We start from the raw sequence: 18,332 nt of genomic DNA, 5'->3' as shown, positions 1-18,332 counted from the left end.
GTGAACCCCGGGCTCACCCCGCGCGTCTCCAGGCACCGGCCCAGCCGCCGTCCTACACTCGTTCCGACACCCCTGACGCCGAGTCCCGCGGGGGCCCCGAGACGCTGACCCCGGGCCTTCGCCCCTCCCCTAGGGACGGACGCGGCGTCCAGGGGGCGGAGGTCCGCGCTGCGGGGGGGAGGTGCCTCGGCGCGGGCCTCACGCCCGGACGGGGAGGGGGTGGGGGCGGAGCTGGACGGCCGACGCGCAGCCCGGGTGGCAGGCTCCCAGCCCCTCCTCGCGCGCCCCCCGCACAGTGCTCATGCGCGCGGCCAGGCCTTTATAGCGGCGGCGGGAGACGCACTTCCCGCACTCGGGCGCCGCCAGGAGGCTCCCACTCAGGTGCGGACCCCTGGGCGTCCGGCGGTGGGCGTGCGGGTCCCTGACACCTGCCTATCCGAGTGTCTCCTTTGTCGTTCCCAGCTTCTTTCTGTCTTGATATCGCACCCCCTCTCCCGGGCCGGGGTTGCACATCGATGCTGGGTTTGGCTCGATTTGCAGCCAGAGCATCGCCTCCAGATAGAGAGGCGCAGGCTCCCGGGCAGCGGCCTCTTAGGTCACCTCCCCCCCTCCACCGCCCCTGGGTTTCCGAGGGGTGCGGGATCTCCAAGGGGAGGGCGGGCGCAGTGTGGTGGGGAAGTAGGGGCCTCCGTTCCCGGGAGCCTCCCTCGCAGTCTCCCTGTCTCCCAGGTCCGAGGAGCCCCTCCACTACCATGTCTGCAGCCTGGATCCCAGTTCTCTGCCTCGGTGGGTACGCGCCCCTCCCCACCCCCTTCCCGTCGCACCAAGCGGGGCGGAGGCTGGAGCCCCCCTCGCGCTGTCCTTTCTTCGCAGGTGTCTGTCTGCTGCTGCTGCCGGAGCCTGCGGGCAGCGAGGGAGCGGGTGAGTTGCGGGTTCCCCTGTTGGGGAAGCAGGGCTAAGTCCAGGCGGTGGGAGGGGTTGGGGGCCGGCAGGTAGAGGAGCACTCAGACTGAGCCCCTAGACCTTGGCCCCGGGGACCAAAGCTGGAGGGCGCACACCCACCCATACCCACGGCGTATCTACTCCGGCTTACCCATTTCTCCCACGCGAGGGGGCCCCTGGTTCCCGAAGGGGACGTTCTTCCCAAGGCGCGGAGAAGGAAGCGTCCCCGAATCTACACTCACATCGCGGGAGGCACCTGGCAAGCCGAGCATCGGCATCGAAAGGTCAAGGCAGGGGAGTATTCGTTGAGTCCTGCCGAGTGGCACACTAGTCTCGGGTTGTCTCCGGCGTTTGAGGTCAGGAAGAAGCCTCCCAGACCCGGCTTCACACTGTCAGAGCTGACAGAGACAGAGATGCTTACATCCTTGTCCCACCTTGCTTGAACTCCTGGTTTCTAGGAGTACCCCCTATTTGTAGCCCATTTCATATTGGAGAGAGTCTAAAAACAGTTTGTTCCACATGTAAAAGTCCGAGTATGGGTGGGTGTGTTTTCTACAATATAAATGGCAAACTCTTTTACAAAATCTGTCGTGTTCTTCTTGAAAGGAGAAATGAGGGTAAGCATTGCACTGGGCTGTTTTCAGCACCCCACCCCCACCCCACCCCCACACACTCTCTCTCTCTCTCTCTCTCTCTCTCTCTCTCTCTCCCTCTCCCTCTCCCTCTCCCCCCTCCCTCCCTCCCCCTCTCTCCCTCACTCAAGTGAGTGTTGGCAGCTAAAGGCAGAGCCTCTGATGACCCGGAAAGTGGGAGGAAGGATTAAGGCTGTTTGATCACATGTATAAGGCTCACAGGTATGAGGCTACTGTTGTGGGTAAGGATTTTAACTTCCCCAGCAATCTAGAGTGTTTCAGAGCTAAGGAATCCGCATTTTAGCTGGCATTCTGCCTTCCCTTCCAATAGAGATGTATAGTTCAGGGTGCAGCTCAACATAGAAAGCTCATAGAAAAGGGTCATTGGTAGAGGCAGGCTACTCAAGTGGGCAGATGACCAGACAGTATTACTCTGTCTTGGAAAAAAAAAAAAAAGAAAAGGTGCTTTTTTGGTTTTTTATTAACATTTGTTTCAAAAAGGTTTGGATAACCACAATTTCTTGTGTTTGAAAAATAGTATTTAATAACATTATTCTCAACTTAATATTTATAGTAAATTGATGAGTTAACATATTATATTGTTACTTGCTGCCAATAACTTGTGTCTACCAAACATCTTTTATAGTAAGAACTTCAATTCTTGATTAGTTTGGGTTGGTATGTAAAATTTGAGAGTATTAACACTTTTCTAAAAATGCATTCACTGCATGATAAATCTCTCTCGACAGATTTGGAGCAGAATTAAGCGGGTTCAATTCAGATAAAAATGCTTCACTTCATAGAGACCAACTTCCCTGTTTCCTATCCTGCAGGAGTTGGGCTGTGTGACCTAGGGCAAATTAACCCCATTGCTTTAATTTCTGCATCTGTAAAATGAGTGATTGAGCTAAAGGACATTTGTAAAGGGAAACATCTGTTCACTGGCTTGTTTAAATTAAGATACAATTTTTGCAAACAATGAATCATGGAACACTACATCAAAAACTAATGTATGGTGATTAATATAACATAATGAAAATAAATTAATTAAGATACAATTTTAAGGCACTGCATTTGGAAAAAAACTGGTGTAAATGGTCCTCGAAGCAAAGGATGGGACCTTAGAGGTTTGTGCATGTGTCTATGAAAATGTTTCTCATTGGGGTGCCTGGGTGGTTTAGTCGGTTAGGCGTGCGACTCTTGATCTCAGCTTAGGGCTTGACCTCAGGATCGTGAGTTCAAGCCCTGCATTGGGCTGCACACTTGGTATGGAGCCTACTTTAAAAAAAAACAAAAAGGGAAATGTTCCTCACAGGCTCAGCCCAGATTTTAATATCTTTACCTCAGGCACCTGTGTCCATAGTTGTTTCAGTAATTGAGATTTTTATTTTTCTAGAATGAATTAATAAATGGTGAATGACTAATGTCATTTTCTAGTTCTGTTATATTTCCAATTATGTATTCCCAAACTGATAAGAATTGAGAAGATTCTTCCAATAGGCTTTGTAGTGGCTGAGGACTAGATTAAATTGGAAAACCGGTTTTTGGGTAGCTAAAATTTGGAATGGTGTGGAACCATACATACATTAATATTCTTAAGTGTAGAAACTAGGGAGATAAATCTTCAATCTCCTACCCTAGTTCCCACCCCACCCCACCCCTGACACCCCTCAGAATCCTACGAATGTCATTACACTCCATCCTTTCTTTTTAGTTCCCATTGCTATCACATGCTTTACCCGAGGCCTGGACATCAGGAAAGAGAAAGCAGATGTACTTTGCCCAGGGGGCTGCGCTCTTGAGGAATTCTCTGTGTTTGGGAACATAGTGTATGCATCTGTTTCAAGCATATGTGGCGCAGCTGTCCACAGGTAAGCTGAACCACGTAAGGGGAGAGAAATCCAAGTGTAATAATATCCTTTCCCTCTTTAGCCAAATGGACCCCCCCCACACCTCCTTTCTTTTGGTACCAGTATTGGCCACAGAAGACAGATACATTTTTAAGGTTTCCCTGGATATCCCTGAAGCACCAGCAACACAAAGGAAGCTTTTTGACAAAAGGCAAATTGTATTATTTCTTGGTAGCTAGATCCCTATAATTTTAGAACATTCCTACTAATGTAATATATTAGTGAGTTTTTACTATGTGCTAGACATTGTTTTTAATTTCCGTGACAACTCTACAATTGTAGAGTAGGTACAATTTTATTCCATTTTATAGATGAGAAAACTGAACTCAGACAGTTGCCAACATCTTGCCACTGTTAGCAAGGGCCCAAACCGGAACTGAGAGCCCAGGCTGCCTCCAGAGCCCATATTCACCACCCACTCTGCTATCCTGCAAAACTTTTTTTTTTTTTTTTTTAATGAAGTCCAAGGACATATAAAGTACCTTGGAAAACTAAGAAAATTATTTGGTTCTATTAACTCTGAATCTCTGAGCTGTAGGGAACAGGATCCTACAGGTATGTTCCTATCAACATTTAAGAAGTTTGACAGCACAATACCATTTCTCCCAGGCATATTTTGTACCTGTGTAAGCAAGTTTTTCAAAAGGCTGGCAGCATCCATATAGATCTTCCCTGATGAACTGTTTTCTTTTCTTTTCTTTTTTTTTTTTTTAAAGATTTTATTTATTTATTTTAGAGACAGAGCACAAGAGGGGGGAGAGGGAGCGGGAGAAGCAGACTCCCTGCTGAGCAGGGAGCCGGATGCGGGACTCGATCCTGGGACTCCAGGATCATGACCTGAGCCGAAGGCAGTTGCTTAACCAACTGAGCCACCCAGGCGCCCATCTTTTTTTTTTTTAATATTTTATTTATTTGACAGAGAGAGACAGAGAGAGAGGGAACACAAGCAGGGGGAGTGGGAGAGGGAGAAGCAGGCTTCCTGCCAAGCAGGGAGCCCGATGCGGGGCTCGATCCCAGGACCCTGGGATCACAACCCGAGCCAAAGCAGATGCTTAATGACTGAGCTACCCAGGCGCCCCGATGAACTGTTTTCCTGATTAATCAGAACAATAGATGTAACATGGCACTAGAAGTCAGTCAGATACCCCTGAAAAAGCGTGGGTGGAATATCAGCTGCTTTTCTGTGTTACAGGGGAGTAATCAGCATCTCAGGGGGACCTGTGCGAATATATAGCCTACCAGGTCGAGAAAACTATTCCTCAGTAGCTGCCAATGGCGTTCAGTCTCAAACACTTTCCAGATGGTCTGCTTCTTTCACAGTGACAAGTAGGTACAATTACATTATTCTTACTTTTGTGTAAATATTGCTTCACCCTCCCCCCACCAAAAAGAAAGTTCTCTGTTTTTCTTAGTCCAATCTCTTTGACTCTGATGAAAAAGCCTACAATCAAAACTCAGAGGAGTCAACAATGGGTTAGAGTCAGGGGACTGGACAGGCAAAGACCCACTCAAGATAAACTTGGCTGCATGCAAGAAGAATAATCTTGCTGTTAGAAGATTGCAGTAGAAGCTTGCATTGTCTGAAGTGTCTGGGTGGCTCAGTCAGTTAAGCATCTGACTCTTGATTTCAGCTCGGGTCCTGATCTTAGGCTCATAAGTTCAAGCCCCATGCTGGGCTCCACACTGGGAGTGGAGCCTACTTAAAGAAAAAGAAAAAGAAACTTGCCTTGTTTGCAATCAGAATGCCCTGACATTTACCAGGTAACATTAGATCAAAACACTAGTGAATGAAAATGAATATGAATTCATTTTTGGTGATCCTTTTAAAATATGATTTAATAGCTAAAAACTCATTTTGGTTCTTTGAAAGTAGCATGAAGCAAGTATTGATGTAATTGCCATCACTCGATTATATTTACCATTCCATAGACCCCTAAATTATATTCATTATGCTTTGATGGTAAAGAAGGAAGAGGAAAAAATAGTCTTCTCTTTATTTTTATCAGAAGGAAAAAGTGGTACTCAGGAAGCCACAGGACAAGCAGTGTCCACAGCACGTCCACCAACAGGTATGAAATATGGAAGCTCTCTCCTAGTTGCCTGGCACAGCATTTGGAAATTAAAAAATAAACGTGTTGTTGATAGCTTTCCTTTTAAAGGAAATTGGTATTAAACACAACAGGGGCACCTGGGTAACTCAGTCGGTTAAGCGTCTGACCTTGGCTCAGGTCATGATCTCAGTGGGAGGGGCAGAGGGAGAAAGAAAGCAGACTCCCCGCTGAGTAGAGAGCCTGACCCAGGGCTCAGTCCCAGGACCCTGAGATCATGACCTGAGCCGAAGGCAGACGCTTAACTGACTGAGCCACCCAGGTGCCCTCAAATAAATAAAATCTTTAAAAATTAAAAAAAAAAGGGGGTGGCTCAGTCGTTAAGCATCTGCCTTCAGCTCAGGTCATGATCCCAGGTCGTGGAATCGAGCCCCGCATCGGGCTCCCTGCTCAGCAGGAAGCCTGTTTCTCCCTCTCCCGCTCCCCCTGCTTGTGTTCCCTCTCACGCTGTGTCTCTCTCTGTCAAATTAATAAATAAAATCTTTAAAAAAATAAAACAGGGGCGCCTGGGTGGCTCAGTTGGTTAAGCGACTGCCTTCGGCTCAGGTCATGATCCTGGAGTCCCTGGATCGAGTCCCGCATCGGGCTCCCTGCTCAGCGGGGAGTCTGCCTCTCCCTCTGACTCTCCCCCTCTCATGCTCTCTCTATCACTATCTCTCTCAATAAATAAATTAAAATCTTTAAAAAATAAATAAAAAATAAATAAAACAAATATCTTATGGTTACTGGTATATTACATAAAGAAACATATACTTTTTTATTTCAAATTCATATCCTTCTATTTGCAATTATAAACTCTGCTACCAAACATTCTCTTGAAGTCCTACTATTTCTGATTTGATAAACCCCATGCCTAGAAACTGGACAAAGTAAAAGTACCATGAACTTCCTAGTTGCATTTGCCATATGCAAAAAGGAATTAGCATGGGTCCATTTTAACAAATAGCCAGGGATCTCTTTTCCTAAGACTGTGGCAGTTGTTTTTTTTTGGTTTTTTTTTTTAAGATTTATTTATTTATTTGAGAGAGAGCACAAGCCAGGGGAAAGGGCAGAGGGAGAGGGACAAGCAGATTCCCCACTGATCAGGGAGCCTGACATAGGGCTTGATCCCTGAGATCATGACCTGAGCCAAAGGCAGACACTTAACCGACTGAGTCACCCAGGCGCCCCAAGACTGGCAGTTCTAAAGTCAAAGGAATTAAGAACATTAGAATCTAACTCGAGTTTCCAGTCCTGCCTCAACTGTGGGTTTGAGATATCAAGTCCTGAATTAGTGGCATATCAAATATATAGGCCTACAACAGTTCTGACTTGTTTCTTTGCTGGGGCATTGCTTCCCCAGTCCAGAAAACCATGAGAAAATTAATTTTTTTTAGGAAATTAATTTTTTAAAAACAAGTATTATTTTTAAGAATGACACTCCCTGTCATGAGTTTTTTCCCATGTGGGCTTCTTGCTATGAAACTCTCTTCCTTCACTAATGCCAAGTGCTTCCTTGGTTTCAGGGAAACGACTAAAGAAAACACCTGAGAAGAAAATTGGCAATAAAGGTAAGAGTCCAGATACCCATTTGGGAAAGTAACTTTCACTCTCCCTCCCTCCCTCTCTCTTGAAACTGCTAACAGAAAGACTTGTTTGGGTATTCACAGACTGTAAAGCAGACATTGCATTTCTGATTGATGGAAGTTTTAATATTGGGCAGCGCCGATTTAATCTACAGAAGAATTTTGTTGGCAAAGTGGCTCTAATGTTGGGAATTGGAACAGAGGGACCACACGTGGGCCTTGTTCAAGCCAGGTACCAATCTTGTTAAAATGGGTGGAGACTTGATAAATGATTAATCCTTTTAGTGGATACATGCATTTCAGTTCAATATAAACGTATTGAGTGTGGACTATCTGAATTCCCAAACTATGAATACAGGGTTTAAGACTGCTAAGTAGACTAGGTAGGTCTAAGTGCTTCCTTTTTGGAATAAAAAGATTGAGAATTATATGCTATTTGAGGACCAGAAGGTAAACTAAAAGGTTTTGTTGCTCATACAGATTACATCTGCATAATATACTCTACTCAATTCTTAATTCCTCTTTGCTGAAGGAAGAAATGATCTATCCCTCCTCCCTATTCTGTCATTCTTTTAAACATTTAGTATAGTTCCTTGGAGATCTGAAGCTCCACCTTTTTAATTTTGTTCATTTAAAAATAATATCGATGGCTTTTAGGATTATAATATGCTCACTATAGAAATTTGAAAAACATATAAAGCACAAAGAAAACCAATTTCCCAAATATGCCCCTCATAGATAATCACTATAAAATGTTTTATATCCTTTATTTTTTTTTAAAGATTTATTTATGAGAGAGAGAGAGAGAAAAAACATGAGCCGAGGGAGTGGCAGAGGAAGAGGGAGAAGCAGACTCCCCACTGAGCAGGGATCCATCCCAGGACCCTGGGATCATGACCTGAGCCGAAGGCAAACGTTTAACTGAATGAGCCACCCAGGCGCTCCTCCTTTCAGTATTTTAAGAAAATTTGTACATGTGTATGTGTGTGTGTGTGTGTGTATAATTGAAGTATAGCTGACACACAATGTTACCTTAGTTTCAGGTGTACAACATAGTGATTCAACATCTTTATATGTTACACTATGCTTACTGTAAGTGTAGCTACCATCTGTCTCCATAGGATGCTATTACAATGCCACTGACTACATTCCTTTTATTCCTTTTATTCTCCTGACTTACTCATTTCATGACTGGAAGCCTGTAACTCCCACTCTTCTTCACCCATTTTGCCTATCCCCCACCCCTCCTACATAGGTGTGTTGCTTTTTCAAAAGCTCCAACTATAAAAATGAATTATGTCCTGTTTTTTAACCCTTAATCATTTGAGCATTTTACCAGATCACAACTACTCTTCAAAAATGATGTTTTGGGATGCCTGGGTGGTTTAGTCGGTTAACCATCTGACTCTCGATTTTGGCTCAGGTCATGATCTCAGGGTCGTGAGATCCAGCCCTGTGTGGGCTCTGTGCTGGGCATGGAGTCTGCTTAAGATTCTCTCTCTCCCTCTGCCCCCTCCCCCACTCACCCATGCCACTCACACACTCTCAAAAAAAATTTTTTTATAATGTTCCTTTGCATGGTATTTAACCATTCTTCTGTTTTTTCTTGTTGTTTTTTTTCCCACCATTACACATTACATTATGATTAACATACTTATGTCATCCTGTGCCATCTTTGATTAGTTCATTAGACTAGATTCCTGAAAGTGAAATTGGGTCAAAGTGTTCTGACATTTTTAAGGCTTCTGATGTAAAGTTAAATTGCTTTCTAGAAAGTTGATCCAGTTTAAACTGCTGTCAGCAGTGTGTAAGGGTAGCACCAGTACTACAAATATTAATTTCTATTTCATTCTTATGTTATTTTTTACAACTGGTTCTTAATTTAGATAGTTTTTTTTTTGGTAGGAGAATTTAACTTTGTTTTCTACATAATTTAACCATTTGTCCCATACCTTTAAAATAAATGAGCTTCTTATTCCATTGATTTGAAATACCAATTTTATATACAAGTTTAGGCAAGTCAGTTTCCTTGATCTATAAGCTAATTCCACATCTTTTCCACAATGTTTTGATTATTGTAGCTTTATTGTACATTTTACATCTCAGGGGGCAAATTCCCCTCAGTACTTTTCTTCTTAATTTTTTTCTTTGCGATTTGTATCCAAGTCTTTTTCAAGACGAAACCTACACTATCTTGTACATTCAAACAAAGACTAGCTTCTCTATAACTTCTTGGCTTACAGCTTTCCTACTTTAGGAAGAACATCAGAATAAACTATATCAAGAGTTTATATTTAAGCAGGATAACAGAATATATCATTAAGGATGCAAAAACAAGACTAAATCTCAAATCACAATTTGGATAGTTGAAAAGTGACCATTAAACTGAAAAGGTTATCAACCCATAATATCTGATTTTGTGACCCAGCATTCCAGCAGATATACAGAAATACAACCAGTGCTATATTTCTCTCTCAAAACTCTTGACTTAATGTTGATTGATAATACTAAGATCTTAAAATTTTACACTTAATGAAATACTGACTTATCTAAAAACTAAACACAAAAAGTGTTTAGTTGGTGCTTTTAACTGTTTTTACTCAGCATGGTCTCTGCTGAACACAGGGTAGTGATAAAAGTGAGCTGAAAAAAAAAGTGAGCTGAAATCCTTCTATTAAATATGGAAAATCCCAAATATTATAATATACATTAAGATTGGTAATGTTGGGGCGCCTGGGTGGCTCAGTCGTTAAGCGTCTGCCTTCGGCTCAGGTCATGATCCCAGGGTCCTGGGATCGAGCCCCGCATCGGGCTCCCTGCTCGGCGGGAAGCCTGCTTCTCCCTCTCCCACTCCCCCTGCTCGTGTTCCCTCTCTTGCTGTGTCTCGCTCTGTCAAGTAGATAAATAAAATCTTAAAAAAAAAAAAAGATTGGTAATGTCAATATCCTTTATTACAACAAAAATTCAATATTGTAATCCTTCATAATTTATTTTCTTATACCTTCTCATTTTTAAAATGTTGGCCCCAGTGTCCTTGAAATTGCCTCTTCTGACCAGAAACTGTGGAGTACTTAATAGGCCCATTCTGTTGAGTGCTACCAGGGTCTCACACTGGAACAGACCTAACCTCACACCCAGCCACCTTCCAACTCTGTGCTGCCCAACTCTGCAGATTTCCATTAAGCCCAGTGTTCTGAGCCAGGCCTGGTTTGAGGGGCACCATACAGGTTAGGCATGGACTCTGGTGTCAGACAAACCTGAATTTGAAGTACAGCTATGTTTTGTTGGGCAAGTTACCTAAATGCTCTGAGCCTCCGTTTCTTCATTTATATGATAGGGATAATAGTTTCTACCTTGTAGAGTTATGATGAAATGAGATGATATATATTATATGTATATAGCATATCACCCACAATAAAGTAAACCCTCAAGGTAGCAATGGTTTTTGTTACATTTCCGCAAGATGCCTTAAAATTCAAGTAAGGATGCAATACCTTAATTGACTGTATACTATGGGATTAAGAAAGAAACTTAGGCATTGTCTAATTTAAAGACTTTTTTTTTTAACATATATAATGTTGCTTGTTTTACCTTTCCAGTTCTCCCTAGATAACATTTTTTCATTTTTCCACTTAGTGAACATCCCAAAATAGAATTTTACTTGAAAAACTTTACATCAGCCAAAGACGTTTTGTTTGCCATAAAGGAAGTAGGTTTCAGAGGGGGTAATTCCAATACAGGTAAGTAGACTTTGGCCCCTGGGATGTAACACAAGAGAGGGTAATGAGTGATCAGACCTATAAAACAGTTTTAGGCTCTTTTATATAAGCAGATGTGAACCTCTTCCTCCTGACACTGAAATCTTGGCTAGATTTGTAGTCGATCATCTAAGATACTCAATTTGTAATGGAAAATAGGCCAAAGGGCTAATTAATATTGCTTGTTTAAAACACAAAAAAGTATTGTGCTTTATAATCCTTATATTGGATTATATTGGATATATATTATGTTCAGCATGTTAAAAAGAAGCAAAGATCAACAGACTGATTTAACAAATGGAGACGGGGCAGAAAGAACTAGAGAAGCACTACAGACCCTTTGAAGGAACATTTCTTGTTCGGAGTCACTAGTGGTACTAGTCAGTCAGCGAGGGGCTAGACAGAGAGCAAAAGTACAGGAGTGGGAGTCAGTTGGGTTTCTGACTGGTGATTGACGTACAGTAAGGAAACAGGCTTCTGGGAGGTGATGGGGGAAGTAATGTGGGTTGTGAAGACCAAACAAATAAGCCTGATGGATAAAGTTTCCCAACTACTATAGAACCAAGTTCTATGTAAGTTAAATTCTTAAACTTTGGTGGCATCAAGTTGGTACAGGGAAATGGAAATGTCATTTGAGCGGTGGTGCTGTTCCAGCCTGCTTCTTTTTCAAACCTAGGAAAAGCCTTGAAGCATACCGCCCAGAAATTCTTCACAGCAGACACTGGAGTAAGAAGAGGGATCCCCAAAGTGGTGGTGGTATTTATTGATGGCTGGCCTTCTGACGACATTGAGGAAGCAGGCATTGTGGCCAGAGAGTTCGGGGTCAATGTATTTATAGTTTCTGTGGCCAAGCCTATCCCTGAAGAACTGGGGATGGTTCAGGATGTTGCATTTGTTGACAAGGTAAGGAGGTGAGGGTGTCTTGTTATGGTAGTGATTTAATTCTGGACCTCGAGGCATAGTGCTGACTGGCTCTTATCTGAATTAACTTTGAACAGTCAAGACAGAATGTTTTTTATAATTGTTTTAATGTTTCTATAATTTTTTTTTAAAGATTTTATTCAACAGAGAGACAAAGCGATAGAGGGAACACAAGCAGGGGGAGTGGGAGAGGGGAAGCAGGCTTCCCGCTGAGCAGGGAGCCCCATGTGGGGCTCGATCCCAGGACCCTGGAACCATGACCTGAGCCGAAGGCAGACGCTTAACAACTGAGCCACCCAGGTGCCCGTAATGTTTCTATAATTTTTAAGAAACAACTTTTGATCTCTTTTCCCTCTCCCTCATTAGGCTGTCTGTCGGAATAACGGCTTCTTCTCTTACCACATGCCTAACTGGTTTGGTACCACAAAATATGTAAAGCCTCTGGTTCAGAAACTCTGCACTTATGAGCAAATGATGTGCAGCAAGACCTGTTACAACTCCGTGAACATTGCCTTTCTAATTGATGGTTCCAGCAGTGTTGGAGACAGTAATTTTCACCTCATGCTTGAATTTGTTTCCAACATAGCCAAGACTTTCGAAATCTCAGACATTGGTGCCAAGATAGCTGCTGTACAGTTCACCTATGATCAGCGCACAGAATTCAGTTTCACTGATTATAGCACCAAAGAGAATGTCCTAGCTGTTATCAGAAACATTCGCTATATGAGCGGTGGGACAGCCACAGGCGATGCCATCTCCTTCACCGTTAGAAACGTGTTTGGTCCCGTGCGGGAGAGCCCCAACAAGAACTTCCTGGTAATTGTCACAGACGGCCAGTCCTATGATGATGTTCGAGGCCCTGCTGCTGCTGCACACGATGCAGGTAAGGTTCTTGTCCTTCATCTGGGTAGGGAATTGAGGGCTTCAGTGAGTTTTGTAAATATAAACTTAAGCATTTATTTTATTGAACAAACATCTGCATTATGGCAGTCACTGTTCTAAGAGCTTTACCCAACATTAACTGATTGAGTTGTCAAACCAGCCCAATGAATTTCATTCTATGGATAAGGAAACAAATTTCCTCAAAACCACACAGCTAGCAAGTGGTGAGGCCAGCATTCACACCCAGGCAGTCTGGCTGAGTCCACACTCCTCATCGCTGTATTGTTGGGAGAATGCCCAGGAGAACCATGTCATGTGTCAGGAAAACATGTTACAAGTGCTTAGACTTTAATTCGATTCCATCTAAACTTCCTTTTTAATATCTTTTTCTTTTTGAGATAATAAAAACACACTCTAATGTGAAAGGGTACAAAAAGGTCTTCTTTCTCCCTTACCCCAACCTTAATATTACTTTTGGCAAAGGCCACTCGTTCCTGAAAACATCAGCATAATGTGTTGCTGAGATCAAATAGGGCAACAAAAAGCTGGCATTCCCTTTCCTGGGATAAAACTGAGTGATTGCAGTCCAATAATACTTAAAAAACAAAAACGCTAACTTGGGAGAGGGGAATTAGCAGCCTTGCATTTTTCTATACTCTTACATATATCCTTTTCCCTATTTAATTCCTAATGACTTAACCTTTTCCCTTTGATACATTTATTAGCACGTTAATGTACTTATATATTGATGGAATACTGTTATTTAGTGGGTAAACTGATATATGGAATTTAAGCTATACGTTGGCTTATTTTTATAGATCTGGCTTATTTTATACATCAGCAACTAACCCAGATCAAAGACCTGTTTGCTGTCATACTCCTTAAAAATGCGGCTTATAGGGGCACCTGCGTGGCTCAGTCCATTGAGCTTGCAACTCCTGCTTTCGCGTCAGGTCACGATCTCACAGTTGTGGGATCAAGCCCCACGTGGAGCTCGACACTCCATGGAGAATCTGCTTGAGGGTTTCTCTCCCTCTGCCCTTCTCCCCACTTGCACATGCACGCTCTCATAAATAAATTTTTAAAAATGTAGCTTACTGATATAATTTATGGTTAATAGGCTTGGCTTCAGGCTAAATTAAGTGAACTTCACTAATTCAAATATATTTTCCCTAATTAGTTGAACTTCAGGAGGTTGGGCCACACGATTGTCATGAAAATTATCCTTTAGTGATAGTAAAGTCAAAGTTACCAAGTTAACAAAAGCCAGAATACAGAGTAGGCTTTCAGGGCTGGGTCATAAGCTGTAATTATGTATTTGGTCCAAGCTAACCACTCTGAGCTTGAATTCAATCTACAAGGGAGGAAACCTGAGGGAAGAATTTTTTTTTTTTTTTTTTGCCAGGTGAGTATTGACTGGGTGTTAATAGTTTCAAGGAGCTTTTATATAAACTAAACCTGCTTTATTTATAGCTTAAGTATTCACAACTCTTGGCACAGAATACCACTAGAAGGGGGATGAAGTCTTAGAAGCTCTTTCAGAAACTCTCAAAACATTATAGGGAATTTCACCCAAAAGAAAGATGGTAAACAACTACTGCACTTGGGATTGAGGTGAATCAAACTAATGTAGTTATCACCCTAGCCAAAATGTATTCAGAGTAAAAGCCTTCCAGTAGCACAAGGGAATGCAGAGGTATGCCTCAGTGTGTATGTAACTAGAAGAAATTATTCCAGCTTCACAGACCTTTCTCTTTGGCTGTTTTTATCACCAGATTTTTGCTTTGGTCAAATTTCTGACTACAGGTCAGTTTGCCAATTTAATATACAAATCAAAATGGAAGAAAGCTCTCAATATCCACAGAGGCCTAGTCGCCATCCTTGGCAATGCAACAGCCTTAGAAAACTTCCATTTACGTATCCCAAATTTTGTGCCGTTCTTTCATGCTGTTAAATTGGCTAGGACGCCAGTAAAATAGAGTGAGGACAGTAGACAGCCCATTCTCATGCCAATCTCAGGAAGTTTTCACCGTTTCACTAAGTATGTTATTAGGGTTTTTATTTTTAATGATATTTATCAGCTTATCCAATATTTGTCAGTGATCATGTGATTTATCGGTTAATGTCGTAATTTATACTGATGGCAGAGCTTCTGTTTTTGATTCAATTGTCATTCTCATCACAGTGACTGTTAAAACCTACCTAACCATTTGGTGAAGGAGATTTAGTTCTTCAGACATTACTAGAGTGTTTTTCTATAACTGTTTACTAATTCATGAAAAATATTTACACCTGATTTTATATATAACCTGGAACTTGGTTTTAATTCACTTAAAAATATTTTCATTGTAGGTATCACCATTTTCTCTGTTGGTGTGGCTTGGGCACCTTTGGATGACCTGAAAGATATGGCCTCTAAACCAAAGGAGTCACATGCTTTCTTCACAAGAGAGTTCACAGGATTAGAACCAATTGTTTCCGATGTCATCAGAGGCATTTGTAGAGATTTCTTGGAATCCCAGCAATAATGGGGACATTCTGACAACGGAAAGAAAAAGTGCAAGAGGATAGAATGTATAAGTCATTTTCTCATAATACCAAAATACTACATAGCATACTAGGATCAGATACAAAACTATTATATTAAAAATGCCAACAGCTGTTTCAAGCAAGTAAGCATTCATTTAAAGCTACTACCTTCTAATGATAATTTAGAATTGTTAAACACTCTGCCGAGACTTCATAATCATGACCCTTAGAAACTCAGGAAAGAGGAAATATCATGCATCCAAATCTTAAGAATTCTAAAATGCATATTAAATGTATAGAAATGCAAATTCCATAGCTCAATAAAAGAATGATATTCAGAACAAAAGCAACATTCCTTCTCTAATCATTCTGTATTAAACATTTAAGGAAAATGAAAGTTAACTCAGTTGAAATGTTATTTTGCCCCAATAGATGTTGTCTTAAAACCAATCAACAATATTTGTTACTTAATATACTAAAAAGTTGTATAATTATGAATGAAATGGAAGGGAATTAGGCATGAAGTTTCTTTTGTAGTGTATTTTCATAATAACAGCGGAAGTATCACACTGAACAAGATAGCAGGATTGCCTGGTATTTTTCTATTTATATCCTTAATTTTATACGTGTATAGATATATTTGGCTTATACTCAAAGTCATCCATGTACTAAAAAAATAGCTAAGTTGGTAAATTTTTACTTACTACTTTCAAACTTGTAAACATTTGGCTGTGAGGAAGAGCACATATTAAAAATAGAACTGCAGGAAAAAATATTGTAGTTTGACTAAGCAATAAACTGTTAGTGACTAATTCTAAGCTGCTTTACTTTTATTATTCCAAGTATCTATCCCTGGGACATGGTAAAAAATCCTACATTCACCATTTTATGCAGAAAGACCAATTCTGAATTTTTTTTAAATTGTTATATTTATTCAATTTATTGAATGTCTCCTTTCTAGGCATTATACACAGCCACTACTACCAAGTTAAACAGCATGAGATGCTTTTGATTACTTAGTTCAACAAAAATGTCTTGTAGTTAACATTATTTTTACTTATATATGCTTGTAAAGTTGGTTTTTGAAAAGTGATCAGAATTCCCTTAATATAACTATCATTACCTCACCAAGAGCTCTCCCTTCAGATAAAGGTATTCTTTCATCTTGTCTGGCTCATCTTCTCTACAGAGGACCTGCCCTCTCCCTCATCCACCTAAGGACCCTATATCCCTTCACATATACACTGATCCTATCTGAAACAATTTACACGTTGACCTGAAAAAGGTGTTAACTGATTTACTGGAGTACACATACTAATTCTAAATCTTTGGAGTCTAACAATTCTATAGGTTGTATAAAAGGAATACAAGGACCACGTATCAGGCAGAACTGAAACTGCCTTTAATACTACATAAAAATTTGGCAAAATGGGGTATGGGAAGACAATAAACTGCCCCCCCTTAATAAAATGCCTCAAAGACGAATGATTCATTTAATAAGAATTTTCATTTAATTAAGCAAAAATGGGTTTAACCCTTTCCCTCCATAAACAGACCACAAATTCTTAGCTGAGTACCACTCCTTGAAAAATTAAATGAAAATCCAGCCTCCAAACTACAAGCATTTTTAAAGAAGGTAATTTTATAAAGGACAAAGTTGAGGCATCTGAGATAACCAGGGAAACTAACACTCTGACTTAACACTAAGAGCAGAAATGACCACTCTATTAAGTTACGATCAATTATTTTGTGTAAGTAAACAAGATAAAGGGTTAACAACTGAAAAGGAGTAAAAGAAGATTTTTAAAAAGATGTATTACAATCCAACTTCAGCAGGCATGCCTAAATTACAAATATGCTAGGCTATTTATAACATTTAAGGTGTTAAATGAGATGCTGGTCGTTAGTGGATAACTAACTTTGAAATGTGAGAAAACTACACAAAAATAAAGTATGAAAAAGGCAGATTATTATTAAATATTGAGAAAATCAACATATTAACATTTGTATATACAAATATTCTTAAACTTTATAAAGCACCATTTCATAGTCAAATCAATCTACAGAACTTCCCATGAGTCACAAATGGGAGCACACAAAATAAGACTTTCTCTTTTTGCATCCTTTAGTCTCTTCCAAACATTTAATACTGCAGAGAAAAATCAACCAAAGTAGAGAAAAGAAAAATAAACATATATACTAATTTTTATTCAGTTCAGTTTTAATACATCCCAAGAGGTGAATGTTTATGCACTGCAATGATGATAATCACATTTCAGTTAAACAGTAATGCACCGGTTTGGAATAGCTGCCAGAAACAATACTAGCTTTGGAAAAACTGTTATTTCCAAAACCAAGGAGAAAATATGCCTCTTACTTTGTTCATTAAGTTGAATCTTCAGAAAACCAAAAAACCTATCACTTTAAGAAAAAAAAAATTTAAAGATTTTATTTGAGAGAGAGAGAGATGGCGAAAGAGGGAACACAAGCAGGGGGAGTGGGAGAGAGAGAAGCAGGCTTCCCACAGAGCAGGGAGCCCGATGTGGGGCTCGATCCCAGGACCCTGGGATCATGACCTGAGCTGAAGGCAGACGCTTAACGACTGAGCCACCCAGGCACCCCACTTTAAAAAAATTTCTGAAAAATTTTAGTATTTCACCAGCAATGACTAAAATTGACACTTGGATTTTTACGTAGAAGACACAATTTCTCAATGTACACAATGTAATTTTTTTTGCACTAGGCATTCAAATAGAATTTTGCCACGTAAGTTTTCTGTTACCTTCTAATTCCATTTCCAATTTTCTTCAAAGAAAAAGGATATTACTTTGTTGAAGGAAAAAGTTTAAGATACTAATACTTAATATTTATAAGGACTTTTAATTAATGAGTAATGCAGTTTATTCTCTGCTTTGCTTTTTTGTGGAAACAGGTATGGCTAGATAAGAATGACAACACTATTAACTGAAACCCAGATTTCATAAATAGAACGTTTAAGGAAATGATTTAAAACTGGACCTCTGGGGCATGTGGGTGGCTCAAGTTGGTTAAGCAACTGCCTTCCGCTCAGGTCATGATCCTGGAG

The 18,332-nt window shown here is 40.9% G+C and overlaps 1 protein-coding gene across 2 annotated transcripts; it reads left to right on the top strand.

Annotated features, from left to right (window-relative positions):
- The first annotated feature begins 274 nt into the window (after positions 1-274).
- Positions 275-16,065, top strand: COCH (cochlin). 2 transcript variants are annotated; one of them, XM_034993974.1, is made up of 12 exons: positions 275-381; positions 730-786; positions 874-921; positions 3,289-3,445; positions 4,677-4,810; positions 5,491-5,553; positions 7,098-7,142; positions 7,242-7,389; positions 10,794-10,897; positions 11,592-11,818; positions 12,203-12,719; positions 15,071-16,065. In XM_034993974.1, the coding sequence occupies exons 2-12, from the start codon at positions 753-755 to the stop codon at positions 15,244-15,246; spliced, it is 1,653 nt and encodes a 550-aa protein (XP_034849865.1). In that variant the 5' UTR covers positions 275-381; positions 730-752; the 3' UTR covers positions 15,247-16,065. The 2 variants fall into 2 exon arrangements, with proteins under 2 accessions (XP_034849865.1, XP_034849864.1); XM_034993973.1 differs by lacking the exon at positions 275-381 and having other exon boundaries at positions 429-786.
- Positions 16,066-18,332: the final 2,267 nt, after the last annotated feature.

Source organism: Mirounga leonina, unplaced genomic scaffold, assembly GCF_011800145.1.
Source record: "Mirounga leonina isolate KUSES-001 unplaced genomic scaffold, KU_Mleo_1.0 Mir_91, whole genome shotgun sequence".
Lineage (NCBI taxonomy): Eukaryota > Metazoa > Chordata > Mammalia > Carnivora > Phocidae > Mirounga > Mirounga leonina.
This window is presented reverse-complemented; position numbering and strand designations above follow the sequence as displayed.